This window comes from Plectropomus leopardus, chromosome 24 (genome assembly GCF_026936395.1).
Source record: "Plectropomus leopardus strain MGB_pleo_1.0 chromosome 24, ASM2693639v1, whole genome shotgun sequence".
NCBI classification, from domain to species: domain Eukaryota; kingdom Metazoa; phylum Chordata; class Actinopteri; order Perciformes; family Serranidae; genus Plectropomus; species Plectropomus leopardus.
Window position 1 is genome coordinate 4379633 of NC_142199.1, and position 18623 is coordinate 4398255.

The 18623-nt window shown below is 40.3% G+C and overlaps 1 protein-coding gene across 6 annotated transcripts in view; it reads left to right on the forward strand.

Moving 5' to 3' along the window:
* The window catches only part of LOC121962709 (nck-associated protein 5-like), a 190666-nt gene that overhangs the window by 126783 nt on the left and 45260 nt on the right, over window positions 1-18623 (forward strand). For 5 of the 6 annotated variants that reach the window (XM_088074811.1, XM_088074807.1, XM_088074809.1 and 2 more), the window contains 3 exons: window positions 7270-7360; window positions 12497-12646; window positions 18074-18142. In XM_088074811.1, the coding sequence (XP_087930937.1) occupies window positions 7270-7360; window positions 12497-12646; window positions 18074-18142 (310 nt within the window). Of the gene's footprint in view, window positions 1-121; window positions 1250-7269; window positions 7361-12496; window positions 12647-18073; window positions 18143-18623 lie in introns of those variants that run through there. The other variant, XM_088074810.1, reaches the window with a different exon arrangement.

Here is an 18623-nt window from a genome sequence, read left to right on the forward strand (position 1 = left end):
CCAAATCTCCAGCCATAGCGGGGGGGTGAGGGAGGGGGGTCGGCTGCTTGGTCCGAGCTGTGAAACATGCAAACATGCAGGCGGTCATTGGCAGGAGAGCGGGGACTAAAATAAACAAGCCAGCATTTAAATCAGGGATACTCAGCACGCTTCGCATGGGGGCCACTTTTGCAAAATGACAGGAGGCCAGGGGCCAGTCGCAGCAGCCACATTTAAGTTTCTAGAATTTCAGGAAATTTCTCGGATTTTAGGTCATTTGTACGATTTTAGGACAATTTTCAAATCTTATGACATTTCTAGGATTTTAGGATATTTCAAGGACATCAAGATCTTACCAGGATTTTAGGACATTTCTAGGATTGTGGGATGTTTTTAGGATTTTGGGACAGTAGGGGCTTAGCTAGGACCTCTGTTAGGGGTGCTGGGGATCCTCCACTGGCACTTTTTGAATAAACAACCTCTATTTTGCATGCTTTTTTTGTTTCTGGCATCATATGTTTACCAAAAACCCAAAAACAAATTCCACTGTGAATCATTTTATTTATTTTTTTCTTATCTGGGGCCAGATTTTGCCCGTGAGCCTTAAGTATCACTGGTCTAAGAGAAAAAAGGTCCTACGGAGATCTCTGGCATTCAGCCTCCTTGTTTGCTCCTTCTTGCACGGAAAGTGTTGATTCTAGCGAAGCCAAAGCCTCTTAATCACCAGTGAAGACCCACATGACTGCGCGCACACACTCGTACACACACTGGCTGACAAAACGGGGGATCCCTGTCCTTAGCCGCGCTTCATCCCTGCAAGCTCCATGCTGGATTCCTGTCTGATCCAAGACTACCGGCCTGCTTGCCTCCCAGCAGGGATCCCTTCTCCTTTAGAGAGGGCTTAACGTGGGACATATGGGAAAGTCTTTGCCTGCCAGATCACTGTCTTTGCACACTGTCGGATAATGACACACTGGAGACACGGCAAGTAGAAAATGAGAACAGGAGGATCTGCTGTCAGGGCTGACTCCAGGCCACGGGACAAACCACGCTGTCTGTCGATTGAGCGAAAAGCACTCAGGCTTATATGATGACTGCATGGCCTATTTTAGCCCAGAGACCCACATTTGAGCGATAGCGTCTGGGTCACTTAAGAGAGCAGAGTGGTTCGGATGCCGCTGCGTATGGAGCTCAGGGACGTCTGCACTGTGTTTCTGGCTTTTTTCCGTAAAACCTCTGGCATTAAAAATGAAGAGAAACTCAAGATGGGGTAAGTTTTGAGCTCAGATTGTCAGCTTTTCAGAGAGGTTTGGAGGGCTTTGATCACTCGCAGGTCTGTGAAGGAATTTGTCATTGAAGGCTCGAGCTGTGGAAATAGGAATAGTTCCCGTCGTTTGAAGTCTTTGTGACTTTGGACAGCGAAACGGCAGAAGAAGAGGGGAAGTTTTTCACATAACCACACAGCACTTCACCTCTAATTGTCCCGCTGCGTTCTGATGATGCATCACTCGGTCACATCAAGACGAAGAGAGGGGGTGTGTTGGCTTGAACATCGTCAGACCTCAGGCTGAAAATTGATTGGATCCTTAATTGTATATCCCGGACTGCTGACGAACGTTTAAAAATTCAGCTTGTGTGGCGCGAGGGGGTCAGAGGAGTCAGAATTTGCCTGCGTCCCTTCAAAACACACATTCGTCTGTCCTTCCCTCTCTCCTTCCCTCTCAGAATGATGTTTTCAGCAGGTCGTTGGCGAGCACTTTGAGATTAATCACGCCCAGCAAGTGTGTTTTTTATGTAAAGTAATGCTCTGTCATCTGAGAGTTATAGTCCATCCATCATAAGCATTTAGCAGACTCTCTCACACATATAAATAAGTTTTAGGAGGCTGGATTTACAGTAATGACAAATTACACTGTTTATTTTATGGGATGTTTCGGTGGATGTTCGTCCCACTCTGTTGTTTGCAGGATTTACTGCTTAGTTTTCATCATTTAAATGTACATTTTTAATGGTTTTATCGCTTTATAATTAGTTCTCTTGCTATAAGTTATTGTGCTGTGAATGAAAAAAAGTGCCGTTAAATAGCAGTTTGTTGGTTATAGTAATCATTGTAGTATCGATAGGGATTACAGGGAGGTAATTGTGCAGGGCATTTTGGTTTTTTTTTTGTTGCACTGCATGAGTTATTGAGGAAAATTAGATGAAAGGCAGATTATTCACCTCGCCACAGAGATAAAACATTATATATGTCTTTTTTGGACAACTTTAGGATTTCTCAGTGGTTGCAGGTATAAAACTGGTGATTACAGTGGAGCAGGGCTGTGCATAGACTTTTAGAGGGCTGGCGCTCAAAATTAAAAAGGGCCACCTGAAGCAGTATTTAAAAACCAGACATAACTTAACCTATATAACCTGATAAATTATCAACAGAATGTAACATGGAACTGTTCCACAAATAAATACCAGGAACTTACGATTGTTATTATGTTATTTTAGGTGACTCTCCCCATAAATGTCTGAAAAATATGCCCAGTAAAATCACACAAATTTTGACACAGTCAGGATCATCCCTTTTAGGAATACTGCATATAACCTTTCATGGATTTTTTTGTGTTTGAAATTTCTAATATTAGGAAATTATGAATGTATTATAATGCAATATGACGTGAAAAACCGTACAGTAAAACAATATGAATCTTGGTATGGTTTTAGTCAGCGTCGTCTTTTCAGCCAACCTTGAAGTGAAGGTTTTAGGCTATTTGATGATATTTTAACTTTGGAGCTCCCTTTTTCCTAGACACTGGTATTTGATTGATTGTGACGTTGAAGAATTCACTGACGCCATCTGTATCTTACGCCAAAATCACTGACAAAGTGACCTTATTTGATGACTTTGGAACGAGTACGGGCTGGTCATTTTATTTTAAGCCTATCTGTTTTACTTGATAAATACCCGACAAAAGGACACAGTCAACATCAAGGGGTAAAGAGGCAGGTGATCGAGCACCTTCAGTCTCCCCCTCTGCACACGGAGAGCACAGAGGAGTGTTACTTTATTTTATTCTTTTTTTTTTTGCCTAGAAAAGAATAAATCTTCCTTCCAAATGGACTTAGTCTCTCTGTCTCGAGTCCCTCAGCAGCACCACTCAACTTCAAAGTCTTTCAATTCTCTCTCTCTGCTGTCAAAAGCAACAAAGTCTGTCCAGCGAGAAGCCACACATCTGTGCTTTGCTTTGAAATGGAAGCGGCATGGAAAGCGAGGCAGCTCCATGTCTGTTTTAGAAACACAAAGGGGCTCTTTTAGGTGTTTCAGAGTGCCACAGACCCCTCAAAACGGCCCCCGCTGATGCACCACACCCACACCCTTCCCTCCTCCTCCTCCACCCAAAACATGGAGCAGGCAAAGTGTTTCCTACCATCCCACCACTCTGTGCAGAGGTCATTGAGGTCAGCTCCCAAAGCAAACAGTTGAGCCATCCGTTTGATGTTACATTTATTGCGTCCCTTGCTCATTTGGCACTCGTTTTTGTTCATTAGAATAATTCTGACTCCATCTGGCGGCTCGCTTAATGATATTTCTGCTATTTCTCATTTCAGGTTTGATTTTAAAAGCCCCGAATTTACATATTTATTCTATGGCTATCTCACATTTCTTCTGCTGCCAGCTTGTAACAGGTTTTAGTGGACCAAATTGACACAATCAGAAGGGCAATATATGAGTTTGCAACAATTCCTCTGATGGAGACAGAAATGAAAAACCATTGAAAGTGTGTCTAGCACATTAATAGTTAAATCTGTAGTACCAAGTTTGTTAATTTCCTGTATCTTTTGGCTTATTTTTATGGAAGTGGTATTTGGGAAATGGATTACAAATCTTTTATTTTGCAGCAGAAAGTGGAAATAGTTTTTGAGTCTTAATAAAATAGCTTTAACCCTTTCAAACCCGGACATCACTTATCATGTGCTGCGTTTAAATGCCTTCGCAAATATTGTATTCTTTTACTATTAAGGTTTTTTTTGGCTTTTTTGGGGCTAATTTTCAGCTTACTTTCTTGAACTTTTTCCCCTATTTTGGGGTAATTTCTTCTGAAGTTGCTAGCAGATATTAAGCAGTTCACTCCATTTTTTTAAAAAGGTTAAACCAGAGTTCAAGACTTTAAAACAACCTTCTGGGTTTTTGCAAGATCACCAGGGATTTATCTGTCAGAAAAACAGATGCTCACCTCTGTGACCTGATTGTCATCATAACACACCAGAGGCACACACTGTGGCTGTATCTGTCGGTGGTCACCTGCCCAAATCCCCTCAGACCAAAGAACCGCCCCTACTTGCCATGCTGCTCATGCTTGTCGGCTAGACCTTGACCCGCTGTCAGCATCTCCGGACTTTAAAGCCGTCCGCGTCACGTCCTCTTTGCTCCATAGGTTGTGCTGATTAAGGGCGGCATTTAAAGCAGGAACTGGAGCAATCTGCCACCAGCTCTGCCTGCCTACCGCCTCGACTGTTCAGTCAGCAGCTAGCGGCCTGATTACAGCCGGCTTTATGGCTCAGCCTGGACAGATGGTGCGACTCGCACCGTCCTCCCCTGCCCCGGCTGCCTGTGCTCATTCTCACCCGCTGCTGCACAAGAGTCAGGGCTGATCAGTGCAGAATACTACCAGGGCATTACGATACAGGAGTAAATAAAACCTATGCATACCACAGTAGTATAAATGTACTGTGTTTAAATGATGAAGCTGTAAAGGAATAGTTTTATTTTTTTCTAAAGTTAGGTTGTATGAGGTACTTTTCTATAGAAAATGAATTACATATAGTCGGTGTCAGTCGGCACGCCCCCAGTTTGGAAAAACAGACAGGAGTACGGACATGGAAGCTAACAATGTACTGCTGTGGATGGGGACAGCAAGAAAATGCATTTTAGCCACCTAAAAACTGAATAATAGTTTAAGTGTGCTCTATATTGAGAGAATTTTCGCCACTTTACCTTGCCACAGACAGCCTTTCTGATGTTGGACTGGAGCTGATCTGTACTGTCTTTAACGTCACCAGACTCCACTGACGAAAACAGTAATTTTACCTCACAGTACACAGGAGTTGCTGGTCTATTATATAGTTAAATATATATAGTTTGTGTTACAGTTTGTGTTATCGTGTGACTTTGATAAATCTGAAATAAACATTTTAAGTCATACAAAAACACAAACAAACTAACTGATGAAGGCAGCAGTAGACCAGCAGCTCCTGTGTTCAGTGAGGTAAAATTACTGTTTATGTCAGTGGAGTCTGGCTTTCAAGAGAGTGTAGATACGTTGTACTTTCAGTTCAGTTCTTTTAAATTCACCGTGACTCAAGCAGTAAGAAAAGAAGAAGACAGTGTCATGAAATTCAGATTATTCCCACCTGACTCTGGCAAAGCCTGTCTTTGTCAAGATGCTCCTTTTAACAATACCTGGCTGTCACTCTTCATCCAGCACTGCTCCTGAATGTCACTTTTATCTGATCATTTACGTCTACGTGATCCCAGCTCGGTCCAAGATCATTTCTGGTGCTGCTGTGGCTTCTTTGTACAGAATGAGAAACTGAATGCATGCAGGGTTAAAGTTCGCCGTGCGGCTCGAGGGATAAAGACAACATGTGGCTCTTTTATTCAGATGGAAATTGGCCTTTTGGCATTTTTCACATGCACTGTTAAACTCCTGTTTTGCATGCATCTTGCAGTGTTAGCAGCACAAAATAAAGCTCAGATTGTTTTGAGCAGACCCAGGACTTCAAGATCAAGGTCACTCGCTCGGTGTTTGCTGCTGTGATTGCACTTAGTTCAAGCCATCAGCACACACACTCACACACAGACACACGATCACAAAATCACACAATAACTCAGTAAGTACTGTGTTTTTGCACATTTTGTACTCAATCTAGTGTTCCCAGCATTGCGATCTGAGCAGAAGTTGGATCTCAGTCCAGAAAAAAATCATCCATCTTGTGTCTCTGGCACCAATTCAGTCCTTTTTTATTATCACTTTGTCTGTGTGTGTGTGTGTGTCTGTGTGTGTCTGTGTGTGTGTGTGTGTGTGTGTGTGTGTGTGTGTGTTTGTGCTTGCTCATGGAAAGTGTAAAAAAGAACAAAAAAACAAAATTGAAGGATGCAATGATCCATTTCAAACAACAAACCATCTAATAAAATTGTAAAACAGCTTGAAAATAGATCTCATTTAAGGTGTTTATAGTTTCATTTTGAACCAGCTGGCAGCACATCATTGCAGACATTTTAACCCATAATAAGCCTGAGGTCCTCGGGCAGGTTTGTACCAACCGTTCTGCAGTTGAGATTAAAAACAAGGCACGTTTGGACCTTTTGTATTGCTGTTACACCTTGGAGCAACACCCGAGGACATCTGCCTGCCTAAAAACTGCTGCTGGCTAAACAGAAATGTCTTACAAGAAATATCCCAGTGTAATACTTTTGTTTTATTATCTGAAGATTTATGTGAAACTGAAAGGTGTACTTCGATTCCCTGTATGTACATCAGTTACGCAACTGTCCATCTTGGAGAGCTTTGCCTCAGTTTGCACGAGGAGAACTTCTGTTGTCTTTGAGTTATATGTTGTACAGCAATGCAAAAGATTTATTGTAGAAATCTGACTTAATTAAGGGAAAGATGCAGTGTAAAGCATCCCAGTTCTCAGTTGGTTCCTTTGAAAAAATATTTTACCCCCCAAAAATGACCATTTGTGTCTCAGTTACTCACCCTGTGTTACATTGGATTAATGAAGAAAACTTTGTTTTTTTCTTTCATGCCCTCACAGTGAATGAAGGATCCAAAAATAAATAAATACATTTTAAAGTGAAACTTATTTATGCTCTCGTCAAATCCAAACTCCACTGATAAAAACAGTTATTTTACACCACTGAACACTGGAGCTGCTGGTTGAGTCTGGCTTTAGAAAGAGCATAGATACGTTTTACGGGTTTTAGTAAAAATGCATGTGTTTGGGAAACACTGAGAATATGGCTGGATATATGAAACTTGAATATTACTGAACATGTTGTGTGAGAGTTTGCAAAGAAATGTTTCGATGCAGTTTTGTTGTAGTTAAACTTTCTAAACTGTTTCTTCAATTAATCAAGAAGTTTCTCAGTTTTTGAATTCTTCAAGAAAAACTTTCCTCACGTATTCAACATAACAGGATGTGTACTTGAAATACAAATGATCATTTTCGAGGTGAAGTATTTCTGAAATAACAAAATGTGTTGTTTGTTTAAAACAGTGTTTTATGTTGTGTGTGCAGGATGGAAGAGACGGTGCGTTCGCTGCTGCAGAATCAGGGCGTCGTGGAGCAGACTGCTGTGGACACAGTGGACATCATGAAGGCCTACAAGGTAAAATACAACTTTCTGTGTTCATTCAGTGAAACTAAATGTGATAATGTCTGGAGAGAGTCCAAAAGAGCCTTTAAGTTCACTCTTGATGTGGAAACATTGTGTATTTTTACTCACTGATATGGCAGTAATCATTTCACAGGAATCTTCAGTTGTATTGTTGCTTTTCTTCAGCTCAGACAGTGTTGAATAAAGCTAGACTGAGCCAAGGTGAGAGCGCTCATCGCTGCCCCTGTTACATAAGAGAAATAGCTGCTGGGATTGAGCAGAGAGGCAGAAAGAATACCACGTATTTCTGAAGCTCGGGGTCACATTCGGGGTCACACTTCACAATTTGGAGCTCGACATGTTTACACGGCGTTCCAGCGCTGTAATGCTGTTGCCTCAGTCTGTTTATCATCAGTGTGATGTTGTTCGCTCCCATCTGAGAGCCTTAAAGAAAAGTTTGCTTCAAACTATGTGCGATTGATTCATTTTAAAATACCTCTTCAAGTATTTATCCAACATCAGCAACACACAGAGCTTTATTTTATGTCGAATTTGAGGCATATGATGGATTTAATGTCCATTAAGCAGAGATCAAATTAGTGTTTTTAACGTCATCCAGAGAATAAAAGAAAAGGGCATCACTAGTTCAGCATGTATGCAATAAAACAAGTGTCTTTATAAATAACTGCTTGCGTTCATCACTGTGAGTAAAGACAGAAATAGACACAGAAAGTGAATGATGAGTGCAAATAAAAGTGGGCAGTGTGAAAAACGAGCACTGTAAGATTAAATGTCAGCTGCTTTACGAGAGGATTGTGGAACGTGGGATTAGCAGCAGTGATAATAGACTGATTCGCTGTAAAATGTCCTGAGGTGCCAAAGCTTTATAATGAAAATATGACTCGGTTTGAAATATATGTGACAGGAATACAATGTGTCAATATGCAAATAATGCTCTGTGTGCAGACAGAGTAATCCTTCCCGTGGTTCCCCTCCACAAACGGATTATGTCGAACAGAATAACAAGTGGACGCTGAAGTGGTGTATGGATGCGTAAATACTGTCAACTCGGGGCACCAGGGCTCAAACCAAACTAATACAGTATTATAGTGAAAAACTGCTATTTTTATCCAAAATCATTGCTGGTACTGTTTTCATGGGTAATCAGTTAATTGCTTAGTCTATAAAATGCTACATATATTTAATTAACAGTGACATAAAACGTACAAAAGCAGCTAATTGTCACATTTGTGAAGTTGGAACCAGCAAATGTTTGGCAGCTTTTGTAGATAAAGGACTCAGATTATGACTTTTTTTTCTATTATTTTACCATTGATTGAATGTTTGATCAGTTAATATACTAATCATGTCGGCACTGTTTCAGCTTTTGTTGATGCTGCACAAGAGAGGCGTTACAGCTTTCTAATGATGAGTATAAATAGACGTTCCCTGTTTAGGAAGACAATCTGAGTTCAGCGTGGGAATGGCAGACCCCGCTACTACCAATAAAACTACTAAAAATAGAGTTAATTACTGAATGTAAAAACAAAGAAGACATGTTTGCACTGTGCTGTGGATGTGTTGAATCTGGTTTTGGTTGCTAAAAAGCGTCCAGTTTCAGTGCCACAGTTGCAGCAGGAATTGCTTTCACTGTCTTGCTAAAAAGCACCTGATTTGGTGCCACAATTACAGCTGGAAATGCCCGGATGTCTTGCCGAAAAGCACCTGTCTTTGGTGCCACAAACGCTGCTGGAAATGCCCAGATGTGATTCTAAAAAAACATCTGGTTTTGGTATCACAATCTTAGCTGGAAATGCCCTGATGTTCCGTTAAAAAATACCCGTTTTTGGTGCCACAATTACAGCTGGTAATGCCCGATGCCGATGTTTTCTCAGTCAGTGATCTGTAGTGGTCCGCTGTTACAAATCTGAGCTCACGTACATGTAATCAGAATTTATAAAATGTTAATATGCTACGTATTTCACAAACATATGCACTCCAAAAACGTACAACATTTCTTGTGGTGACGGGGACAGATTGTGAGTTGCTGTCACCTCAGCTTTAACTCCAATCTTCCTAAAGTGCTCTTTAATCAATTAACCTTCACTCTGATATTAAGTGTAAGCTAATTTTTAGCCATGCCAGCAGCTTGGCTCTGTGGGGACGCTAATGTCGGTCTCTGCTTTATGACCATATTCCTGCAAAAGCAATGACATTACCATCAGCCTCAGATGCACTTAATGTTCAGTGCTAATTAGCCTATAGTATCAGCATGTTAACATTGTCATTGTGGGAATGCTGACACTAGCAGTTAGCTCTAATCCAGTACTTGTAAACCTTTATGGAGAAACATATAAGTGAAATTTAAGTCTACAAAATAGAAGATTCTCAGCTATAGGAGTTAAATATTTAAAGAAGTTAGTTTCCACTCTGTACAGTATTTACCGTACTGCATGTAGACATACTTTGCTCTCCTGTTCAGCAGTCAAAGAGGATAAACTTGGAGGGTTATTATGGTATTCCCAGTAGCTGTATAACTGAACACCGTCCATTCCTCTGCAGCGACGCGCTCCTGCTGCGGCTGCATTCTGTGTGTTCAGCAGACAAACTCAATAACTTGAAAGGGCAGCGTGAGGGACAAGGTTTCCTCCTCTCTCCCACTCCAGACTCTCTCTGCGGAGATTATTACCGAGCCCTTTAACGCCGTCTGATGAGCAGCCTCTCAAAGCAAACCGCAGACTCCACAGGCTAGCCCCAGCAAACAAAAGCAGACTTATAAAGCGTGACTTTAAAGAATTGCCTCGAACTCAATTGTCTGATGGAATCAAGCAAGATTGAAAACCTAATATATGTCTAGGGGAGATTGGATCAAGCTGAAAACAAAGTGCTCTGAAGGACATTATTTCCAGCTCCTATTAGCAGAGAAAAGTATCTTCTTCTGCGCTGCATTTGGATATATAAAAGACGAGCTGGAGCCATCCATTACAGCTGCTAACCTTAGCTTCGTCCGGCACATTAACCATAGATATCTTCAGGTTTGACAATTATCTGTCAAAGCTCAGCTCAGGGATGAAAAATGTGGTGGGTGTGCACGGTGATACATCACACACGAACAACTGAATAAGTCATTTGAGGAAAAGATAGCACTGCTTCATTCACAGCATATGTCAAAGATGTTTTGCTGCTGAATTTAGATCCTTTTCTTCTTACTTTTTCAAGCCTCTTAGAGATATTTGGTTTAGAGGAGGAAATGTGTTTTTAGTGTAATTTATAGCCAGAAAACTGGACAAAAAAATCCCTTTAATGGATGGTTCATCCACAAATCAATATATATATTTTTCCCTCTTACCTGCAGTGCTGTTTGTTAGGCTAGATAGTTTTGGTGTGAGTTGCCGAGTGTTGGAGATATCGGTTGTAAGGATGTATGCCTTCTCTAGACGGCACACAGCTTATGGTGCTCAAAGTACCAAAAAATCCATTTGGAAAACTCAACAGTGATGTCTCTTTCCAGAAATCATGACCTAGCTAGGATGAGCCACAGAACTATTTTCTTTCTAATAAACTGCACAAACATATCACAAACATGCACAGACGGAAATAAAAAACAAATCCTTAATTCACTGAGATACATGTGAAAATATTATGATCTACAAGAGAAACAGAATAACAGTTACAGTAATATTTAAAAAGTAACAGATTGTTGATTTGAAAATGTAACGTTATTTCTCCACTGCTCATTTGGTCATTACTCTAAAACCTAATCTCAGTAAGTTCACGACTTGCTAGTTTGTTTGTCTATGGAAGTAAGCGGTTAAAATGGCAACATTAAACATGAAAATGCCTGTTCTGACCATCCTGCTACACTGATTTGAAAAGAAATGTCTGTTCTACTCTTATTCTGTTTCCATTTCTCCAACACTTTGCAGCTCACACTAAAACAATCTACATTGATAAATAGCGCTACAGTTAAGAGGATGTAAAATGTGTGAATAATGTATTTTTGATTTGGGAGTGAACTGCCCCTTTATAATATAAAAACATAGCCATCAAAATGTCCCAGAGTCCAAGGTGACGTCTTTAATTTGTTTTCTCTCTACCAACTTTCCAAACGCAAATCTAATCTTAAACAAAATCTAAATGATTCTTCTGCTGCTGAAATATTTCTTGTGAGGTGGTGGAAAAGTTTTACCTCTGCAGACCTTGTAACAGTTACTCAAATGAAACAGTTCGAGAGTTTTAGAGGCAAATATCACTCTGTAGTTGAACTGCTTTCAACTCACATATACATATGAGCCATATTCAACTTGTGAAGAGTGGTCACGGCCACTAATTTCCTCTATAAAATAGAGAAAATAGCAAAGAATGCACTTATAGTTTCTCAAGAGCCTGAAGTGATGTTTGAAATTGCTTGTTTTCTCCTTCAATAGCCTATAAACCGAAGATAGGCAATTTGCAGTGATATAAAAAACAGCAAACACTCACATTTGAGAAGCTGAAACAACTATACATTTGGCGTATTTGCTTTAAAATTGAGTTTAAAACCATTAATTATCATATGTGCAGTCATGTGCTCTTTGTATTGTTCTGGCGAATAGATCTTCAGTGAACAAGTCCACACTTTCAGGCTCCAAAGCTTCCTTGAAAAAAAGATGAATTATCTCTCGAGTGTGACAGAGAGCTCATTGTTTTCTTTCTACAGTTTGGTGCGAGCCAGCCATTGCCTAATTAGAAGCTAATTATTACCAGTAGTTAATTATCGCAGATGCCAGGAAGCCAAAAAAAGAGAGGAGACGGAGCTGGCAAAGAGAGAGAAGGATCCCCGTAACACAGACGAGTGAGAGCCCTCAAGGTCACCGCCACTCTTTGGAAAACAAGTGAAACATGATTAGGGATTAGGGGATGTTTTGGAGCTCTGTTGTCGAAGCTGCCTCCCCGTTGTCCCGTCTGCCCATCTGATCCTCTCCCTTTTCTTCTCTCGCTTTTCTCCTTCCCTCTGATTTCTGTCTTTCACGGCTCTTTACCCGCTTCTTGCATCTTGCCCTGAAACATTTGTCGTACCTCACTTCTGAGCGCTTTCTTCCCATCTGCTCAGGTTTTACTTGCCAGATTTCTTTCCCTCTAACCCTCGTTCTGTTTTCTGCGCGTCAGGATAAACTCTCTGAGGAAGTGCGGAAGCAGCACGACGACCCCGAAGAGAATGGCTCCCAAACGGACCCCGGGCTCGATCCTGATGCCAGCCAAGCAGAAGAGGACAAAGACAAAACCAAACCCCTTCTGGATCGCCTCAAGGCCCTGGAGGTAACCACCTTTTTTCTTTGTTTCCTTTCTTTCTCGACCTACCTTCTTTGTTCTTCTGCCTCCTCTTCATCCGCGCTTCCAGCCACCCCTGGCTATCCTTTGTGGCCGGCGCTGTCTGCCAGTTGTCAGAGTCTTTGCTCAGTTGTGTCTGAAAGCATGACAGCTCGTCACATTCTCCAGTCTTCTTCGTTCGGAGAGCAAAGTCATCCTACGAGAGTCGCCGCGGGGGCCTGGGGCTGCACTCCAGCTTTGGTTTGTTTTGCTTCGTGCTCGGGGGATTTGAGCTGCATTCCGCTATGAGCAAAAGCCGAGGCGGAAGCACAGTGATACACTCTTTTTTTTTTCTTTACTGAAGCCACCGGACACTTCCTTTCAGATCTCTTCAATTACAGACTTAATTAAATTAGGCCGCAAGACTTACCTTCTCATTACTAACCGGCTCCACGTGGCCTCTGGATGTTGGTAGATGGCATGTGACATAACAGCTTTATCTCATCTCAAATCATCTACAGCCCCAATTCCAAAAAAGATGCGACGCTGTTTAAAATGTAAATAAAGACAGGATGCAATAATCTTCTGCTTCATAATGCGCCAGACATTTTCAAAGGAAGGCAGGTCTGGATTGCAGGCAGGCCAGTCTATGATACGATACGATGCGATGCGATGCGATGCGATGCGATGCGATGCGATGCGATACGATGCGATAAGATACGATACGGTACGATACGACATGATAGGACACAACGCAATATGGTACGATATACTTTATTGTCCACATAGAGAAATCTTGATTTGGACTCAGATGCTGCACCCAAAAATGCTTTCACAGTTACAATAAAGCAAACTACATATAAACAAAACAGCACTAGTTTTAACAAATCACACACAAAATATTGCACATACACTGCACAGAACAGGTATTGCTCACACTCAGTGGTATAACATCATGAAACTATTGCACAATCTCTGCAGCCTTCAAGCAGCATTGCTTAAAATCTAGTACCTGCACTCTTATACTATGAAACCAAGCTGTTGTTTTGTGCCTTTTGGTAGTCATTCTGTGTCTTTTGTGATCATTTTGCATGTTTTTGTGTCTCTATGTAGTCATTTTGTGTCTTCTTCTTCTTGTTTTGGGTCTTTTAGTAGTCATTTTGTTTCTCTTTGAGGTCTGTGTGTGTCTCCCTTTGGTTATTTTGTGTCTTGGGAGTCGTGTGTCTTTTTTGGTCATTTTGTGCGTTCTTCTGGTAATTTGTGTGTCTCATGAGTAGTTGTGTCATTTTTGGTCATTTTATGGTTGTTTAGTGTCTCTTGGAAGTCATTTTGTGTTTCTTTTAAATCTTTTTGTGTCGTTTTTGGTTGTTTCGTGTCTCTTTGTTGTCATTTTGTGTCATTTTGTAGTTCCGTACTGATAATAGTGATCTTTGTACTCTATTCAGCTGAATGTAGCTCAAAAAACATTAACAAATAATTTTATTCTGATTTTATTTTTACATTTTACACAATGTCCCAACTTTTTTTGGAACTGGGGTTGTACACACCCCAATCCCACACCCACCTAACAAGGAATTTAAGTAATCTTTCAGTGCACACACATAAAGAAAGAAAAAGCCCTCCTGAGAGAAAATAGACCCTAATTACAGCAAAGTGGCAGGTAATTGCCTGTTGCTCCTCAGCTGTAAGTTATCTTCCGAGACTGGCAGGAATTATGGTCAACCTGTCCCGCCAGACCATCTGAAGAAGCACATTACCCAAACATTACATTTCAAACGGCTTTATCAAAAGTTATCTGCCATTTTTATTCCATTTGGTCGCACCGGTGATGGATGCACCGCCGGCTAAAGCAGCAAGAGCAAAGCAGAGGCAATACATCACTGCCCAGCGTTGTGCATAAACTCCACTGACGCTAAGTAAGCACTGCCCGGCTCTTATTTCTCCTGCTCAACTGATAGTGTTCATTAAGTTGGCAGGCACGCACTGTGGTCTATAACTGGGGCTTAAATGAAAACACTCAGAGTTTGGGAGAAATGCCTGCTGGTCATCTTACTTGTTAAGTGATGAGAACATAAGTGCTAAAATTACCATGTGGCCCCAGAGGAACATTTATAAAGTTGCTCATGATAAATCTTTGGCTTGGACTAAGTTGTATTTTGCAGTCTTGCAGAGTACATTTTGTGTTTGTGTCCTCATGTCAATACAAAGAAAGATGCTTTTAATGTTTAAGTCGATTGGACTTCTTTTTTTTTTTAAGTGTAAGTTTGGTATTTTTCAACCTGGACTCATTTTTTCTATGTTTATATGTCTGAGGACCTAATGGAGACTACAGTTTCTTAAATTGGTCCTGTATTAGGCAAGAGCACTGCAGCAGTGAAAAAGGCTGCAAACAATTGTGCACCGTCAACTGACAGCATTATAGAAATGATTCCTAAAGATATAGACCTTTTGTTAAAGAGTCAGATCCTTTTTGTTTCACCAAAAACAGCGTAGAAATTGCTATTGCCAAACCTACCAGACTCCATTTAAATAAACAGATATTTTATCACTGTAAAACACACTTCATTCAAAGTCGACAGAAACTGAATCAGACTCACAGAAACCGTCTTGATTTGTATTTCCACTGTTTCAACAATCAGCAACTCTAATTTGGTTGAAATAAACAATTCACCCAGTTAAATGAGAAAATATGCTGTTTTTTTCTGCACTTAAATTAGAGTTTATTTAAATGAAGTGTCATGAGTTTGGCAAAAGCAATTTCAGGGAAAGGATTCCTCCAGGGACAGACCTTTTGTTCAAGAATAAGATCTTTTTTGTTTAACCAGAAACAGCCCTGAAATCACCATCAACAAACCCACCAGACGCATTTTAGTGAGTACAGAGAACCAAACCAGAGCTGGTGATTGTTGAATCAGTGGAAAGACAAACCAAAACTGTGAATTTTGTTTTGTTTCTGTCTGTCTTTGAATGGAGTGTGTTTTACAAAGATCAAATCACTGTCTGTTTACATTTTTGGCAATAGCAATTTCGGGGCAGTTTCTAGTGAAACAAAAAGGTTCTTAATTATCAACTAAAAGCGCTATATTTTTAGGAATCATTTGCATAATGTTATCACACACTAAGACCAACAATCCGAGCCTGTCGGTGGCAAAAATAAGCACTTTTTGTGGACGTTAATTGAAGCCACATTAATGCCCCAAGTTGTTACGTTGCAGCCTGTTTCTCAGCTGCTTAATGCTGGACCAATTTCGGTCAAAAAAATGTTGTCACCATTAGTTACCGAAGCACAAAAACGTGGGAAAATATGGTCCAGGTTGAAAAATACCAAAGTTACCGTTTTACTATTTTACCTTGAAACATCAGGCGTTTCTTCCACCTTTAATTCGCTGCCACTCATTCTTGCACAGTATGTAAACAAATGCCACAGCAACATAATCCATCACAGTAAACATGCTTATTGCTTTGCATTTATCTGTTTCTTTGTTCCCGAACTGACAGTTCACATGTCAGAATGTGCATTGCATTGTGCTTGTGGCCAATCACCCGAAGCAGCAGCAGAGAGAAAATGAAATAATCCCTCAAATCCGTGTCACTTCACAAATTTAAATGTCACATGCATGTCTCACTATCCAGTGTTTCTAAGCCAAAATAGTGATAGAGAACAAAATGATGGTATTATGGTATGTAATGCATCCATTAATAAATCCAAATGAGATTCACATTTCAACCTTTTAAAGGATTTTGTGTCATTGGACAATAAAACAGTAAAAAATGTCAGGGTTCAGGTAACAAAATACCATTAAGTTGCATTTTGTAGCCGTGGTCTGCAGAGTCAGATAACACTTCATATTACAGCTACTTCAGTTGGAGAACAGAGCTGTTGTGTAGGTGTAGTGCTGGCCACCAACACATATTAAAAAGTGATGCTTTTTTGTTGCCGTTGAGCAGCATGGGCGAATTATGAGACAGTGGGCCGCCGGGCACTGATATGCAAAGCTGTGTCTCTTTGAGGTCATTTTGTGTCTTATTGTGGTTGATTTGTGTCTCTCTGTAGTCATTTTGTGTGTCTTTGAGATTGTTTTTTGTCTCTTGTTAGTGGTTTTGTATGTCTGTGTTCATTTTGTGTGATCTTGTGGTTATTTTTGAGGTATCTCTTGATTGTTATTTTGTGTCTCTTTATAGTCATTTTGTGTCTTTTTGTAGTCATTATGTGTCTTGTGGACATTTGTGTCTCTTTGTGATCATGTTTTGTAGTTTTTTTTATCACTTTGTTTCATTTTCTGTTTTCTTGTGGTCATTTTGTGTCTTTTTTTTGGTCTTTGTGTTTCTCTTTGAAGTCATTTAGTGTCTCTTTGAGGTAATTTTGTGTCTTGGTAGTTGTATTGTATGTTTTTTGGTTGTTTTGTGTTGATTGGTGTTTTTCATCTTGTATCTTTTTTAGTCATTTAGTGTATTTTTGTAGTGATTTTGTGTCTTCCAGTTTTTTCCCCCTCTTGTGTCTTGGTAAGGATGTTTGGTGTCTCTTTAAGGTCATTTTGTGAGTTTTTGGTCATTTTGTGTCACCATGCTGTGTCTTTTTAATGGATGTATTGTTTCTCTTTAAGGTCATTTTGCGTCGTTTTGTAGTGCTTTGTGTCTTCTTGACATTTTTGTTTCTTTGTTGTCGTTTTGTGTTTCTTTTGATTGTTTAGCATGTCTTTGTGGTCTTTTTGTGTCTCTTTGTGTTCACTTTGAGCTGGTTGCTACATGTTTGAGTGACATTTTGATTGGATTTTATCTTAAACTTGATACAATTCATTACAGGGCAAGTTTTAATTTTGTATTAATCAATAAACTGTGATAATTAAGACATGGAGGGATTTCTCAAGTAAAGATCTTCTCAAAATAGAAATTCCATTCACAAAGATTTCTTTAATTATCATTCATTGCATTTGCATCGCCCATCACCGGGCTTCAAGGCTTTAATTAGTCCGTGTTTCTCTCTGGCATAATTAGAATGTTTTGGGTTGTAATTATGTTTCCCATGTTTTCATCAAGGGATTGGTAGTTTCTACTAAAGGGCAGAGGGCGAGAGAAGCACGGCTGGCTGACAGATCCTAATATGCTGCCTGCCACTGACAAATTGGAAACTCCCCGAGATCAATAGGGCGCCGCCTCATCGCTTGGCAAGTGGAGGAGATATTCTTATTAGGTCCAAACTCCAAATGGCTCGCTGCCGCCCCAAAGTTCAGCATCATAACTTCCATCCCCTTGACCTTTCTCTTGGTGCTACTTTGTAAATTTTTTATTGGCCATCCAGCTTCAGCCCTGACACCTGACCTTTGTGAAGCAGCTCTCCCGTTAGCTGCAGCTGGGCCTGATTGCTGTTGTTTTGTTGCATCACATGTAGCCACTGCGAGGTTGCATTGACCCTGAGTGTCTGTGTGTTCTTCGCAGGAGAAAAATTCTGCCTTGGCCTTGGAGAACGAGAGCCAGAGGGAACAGTACGAACGCTGTCTAGATGAGGTGAGTGTTGTTTATCTCGTCTCACTCTGAGACACATTCAAGGACGCCATATGACTCGCCAGATGTTTTACTCGCCTTGGAAAGTTCACAAATGTTCCTTAAATTAGTTTTGACTTCGTGTGAACGAGCAGTTTTATTGAGTTTTAGGTTTTAATGAGGACCTGAGGCTCCCACAGGTTGGCAATTTACTCAAGCACAGCTTGAGGGAGGCAGAGGTTAATTCTCGTTATTAACAATTAATTTGGAAAACAGTGTCTCATTTTTCAGGCACTAAAATCTCTCACTTTAATAAAGAGGCTAGCATGTTTCAGCAGGGCTTAGCTAAATCATGCCTAAATTTCTGTTAAAGGTCCAGGGGGTTACAATGGTATATAATCTAATAATCTAATCAAATGGAATAAAATCTAATAAGTATGTTTTCTTTAGTGTATAATCAGATGAAAATAAAGAATTGTTGTATTTTTGTTACAATAGGATGAGT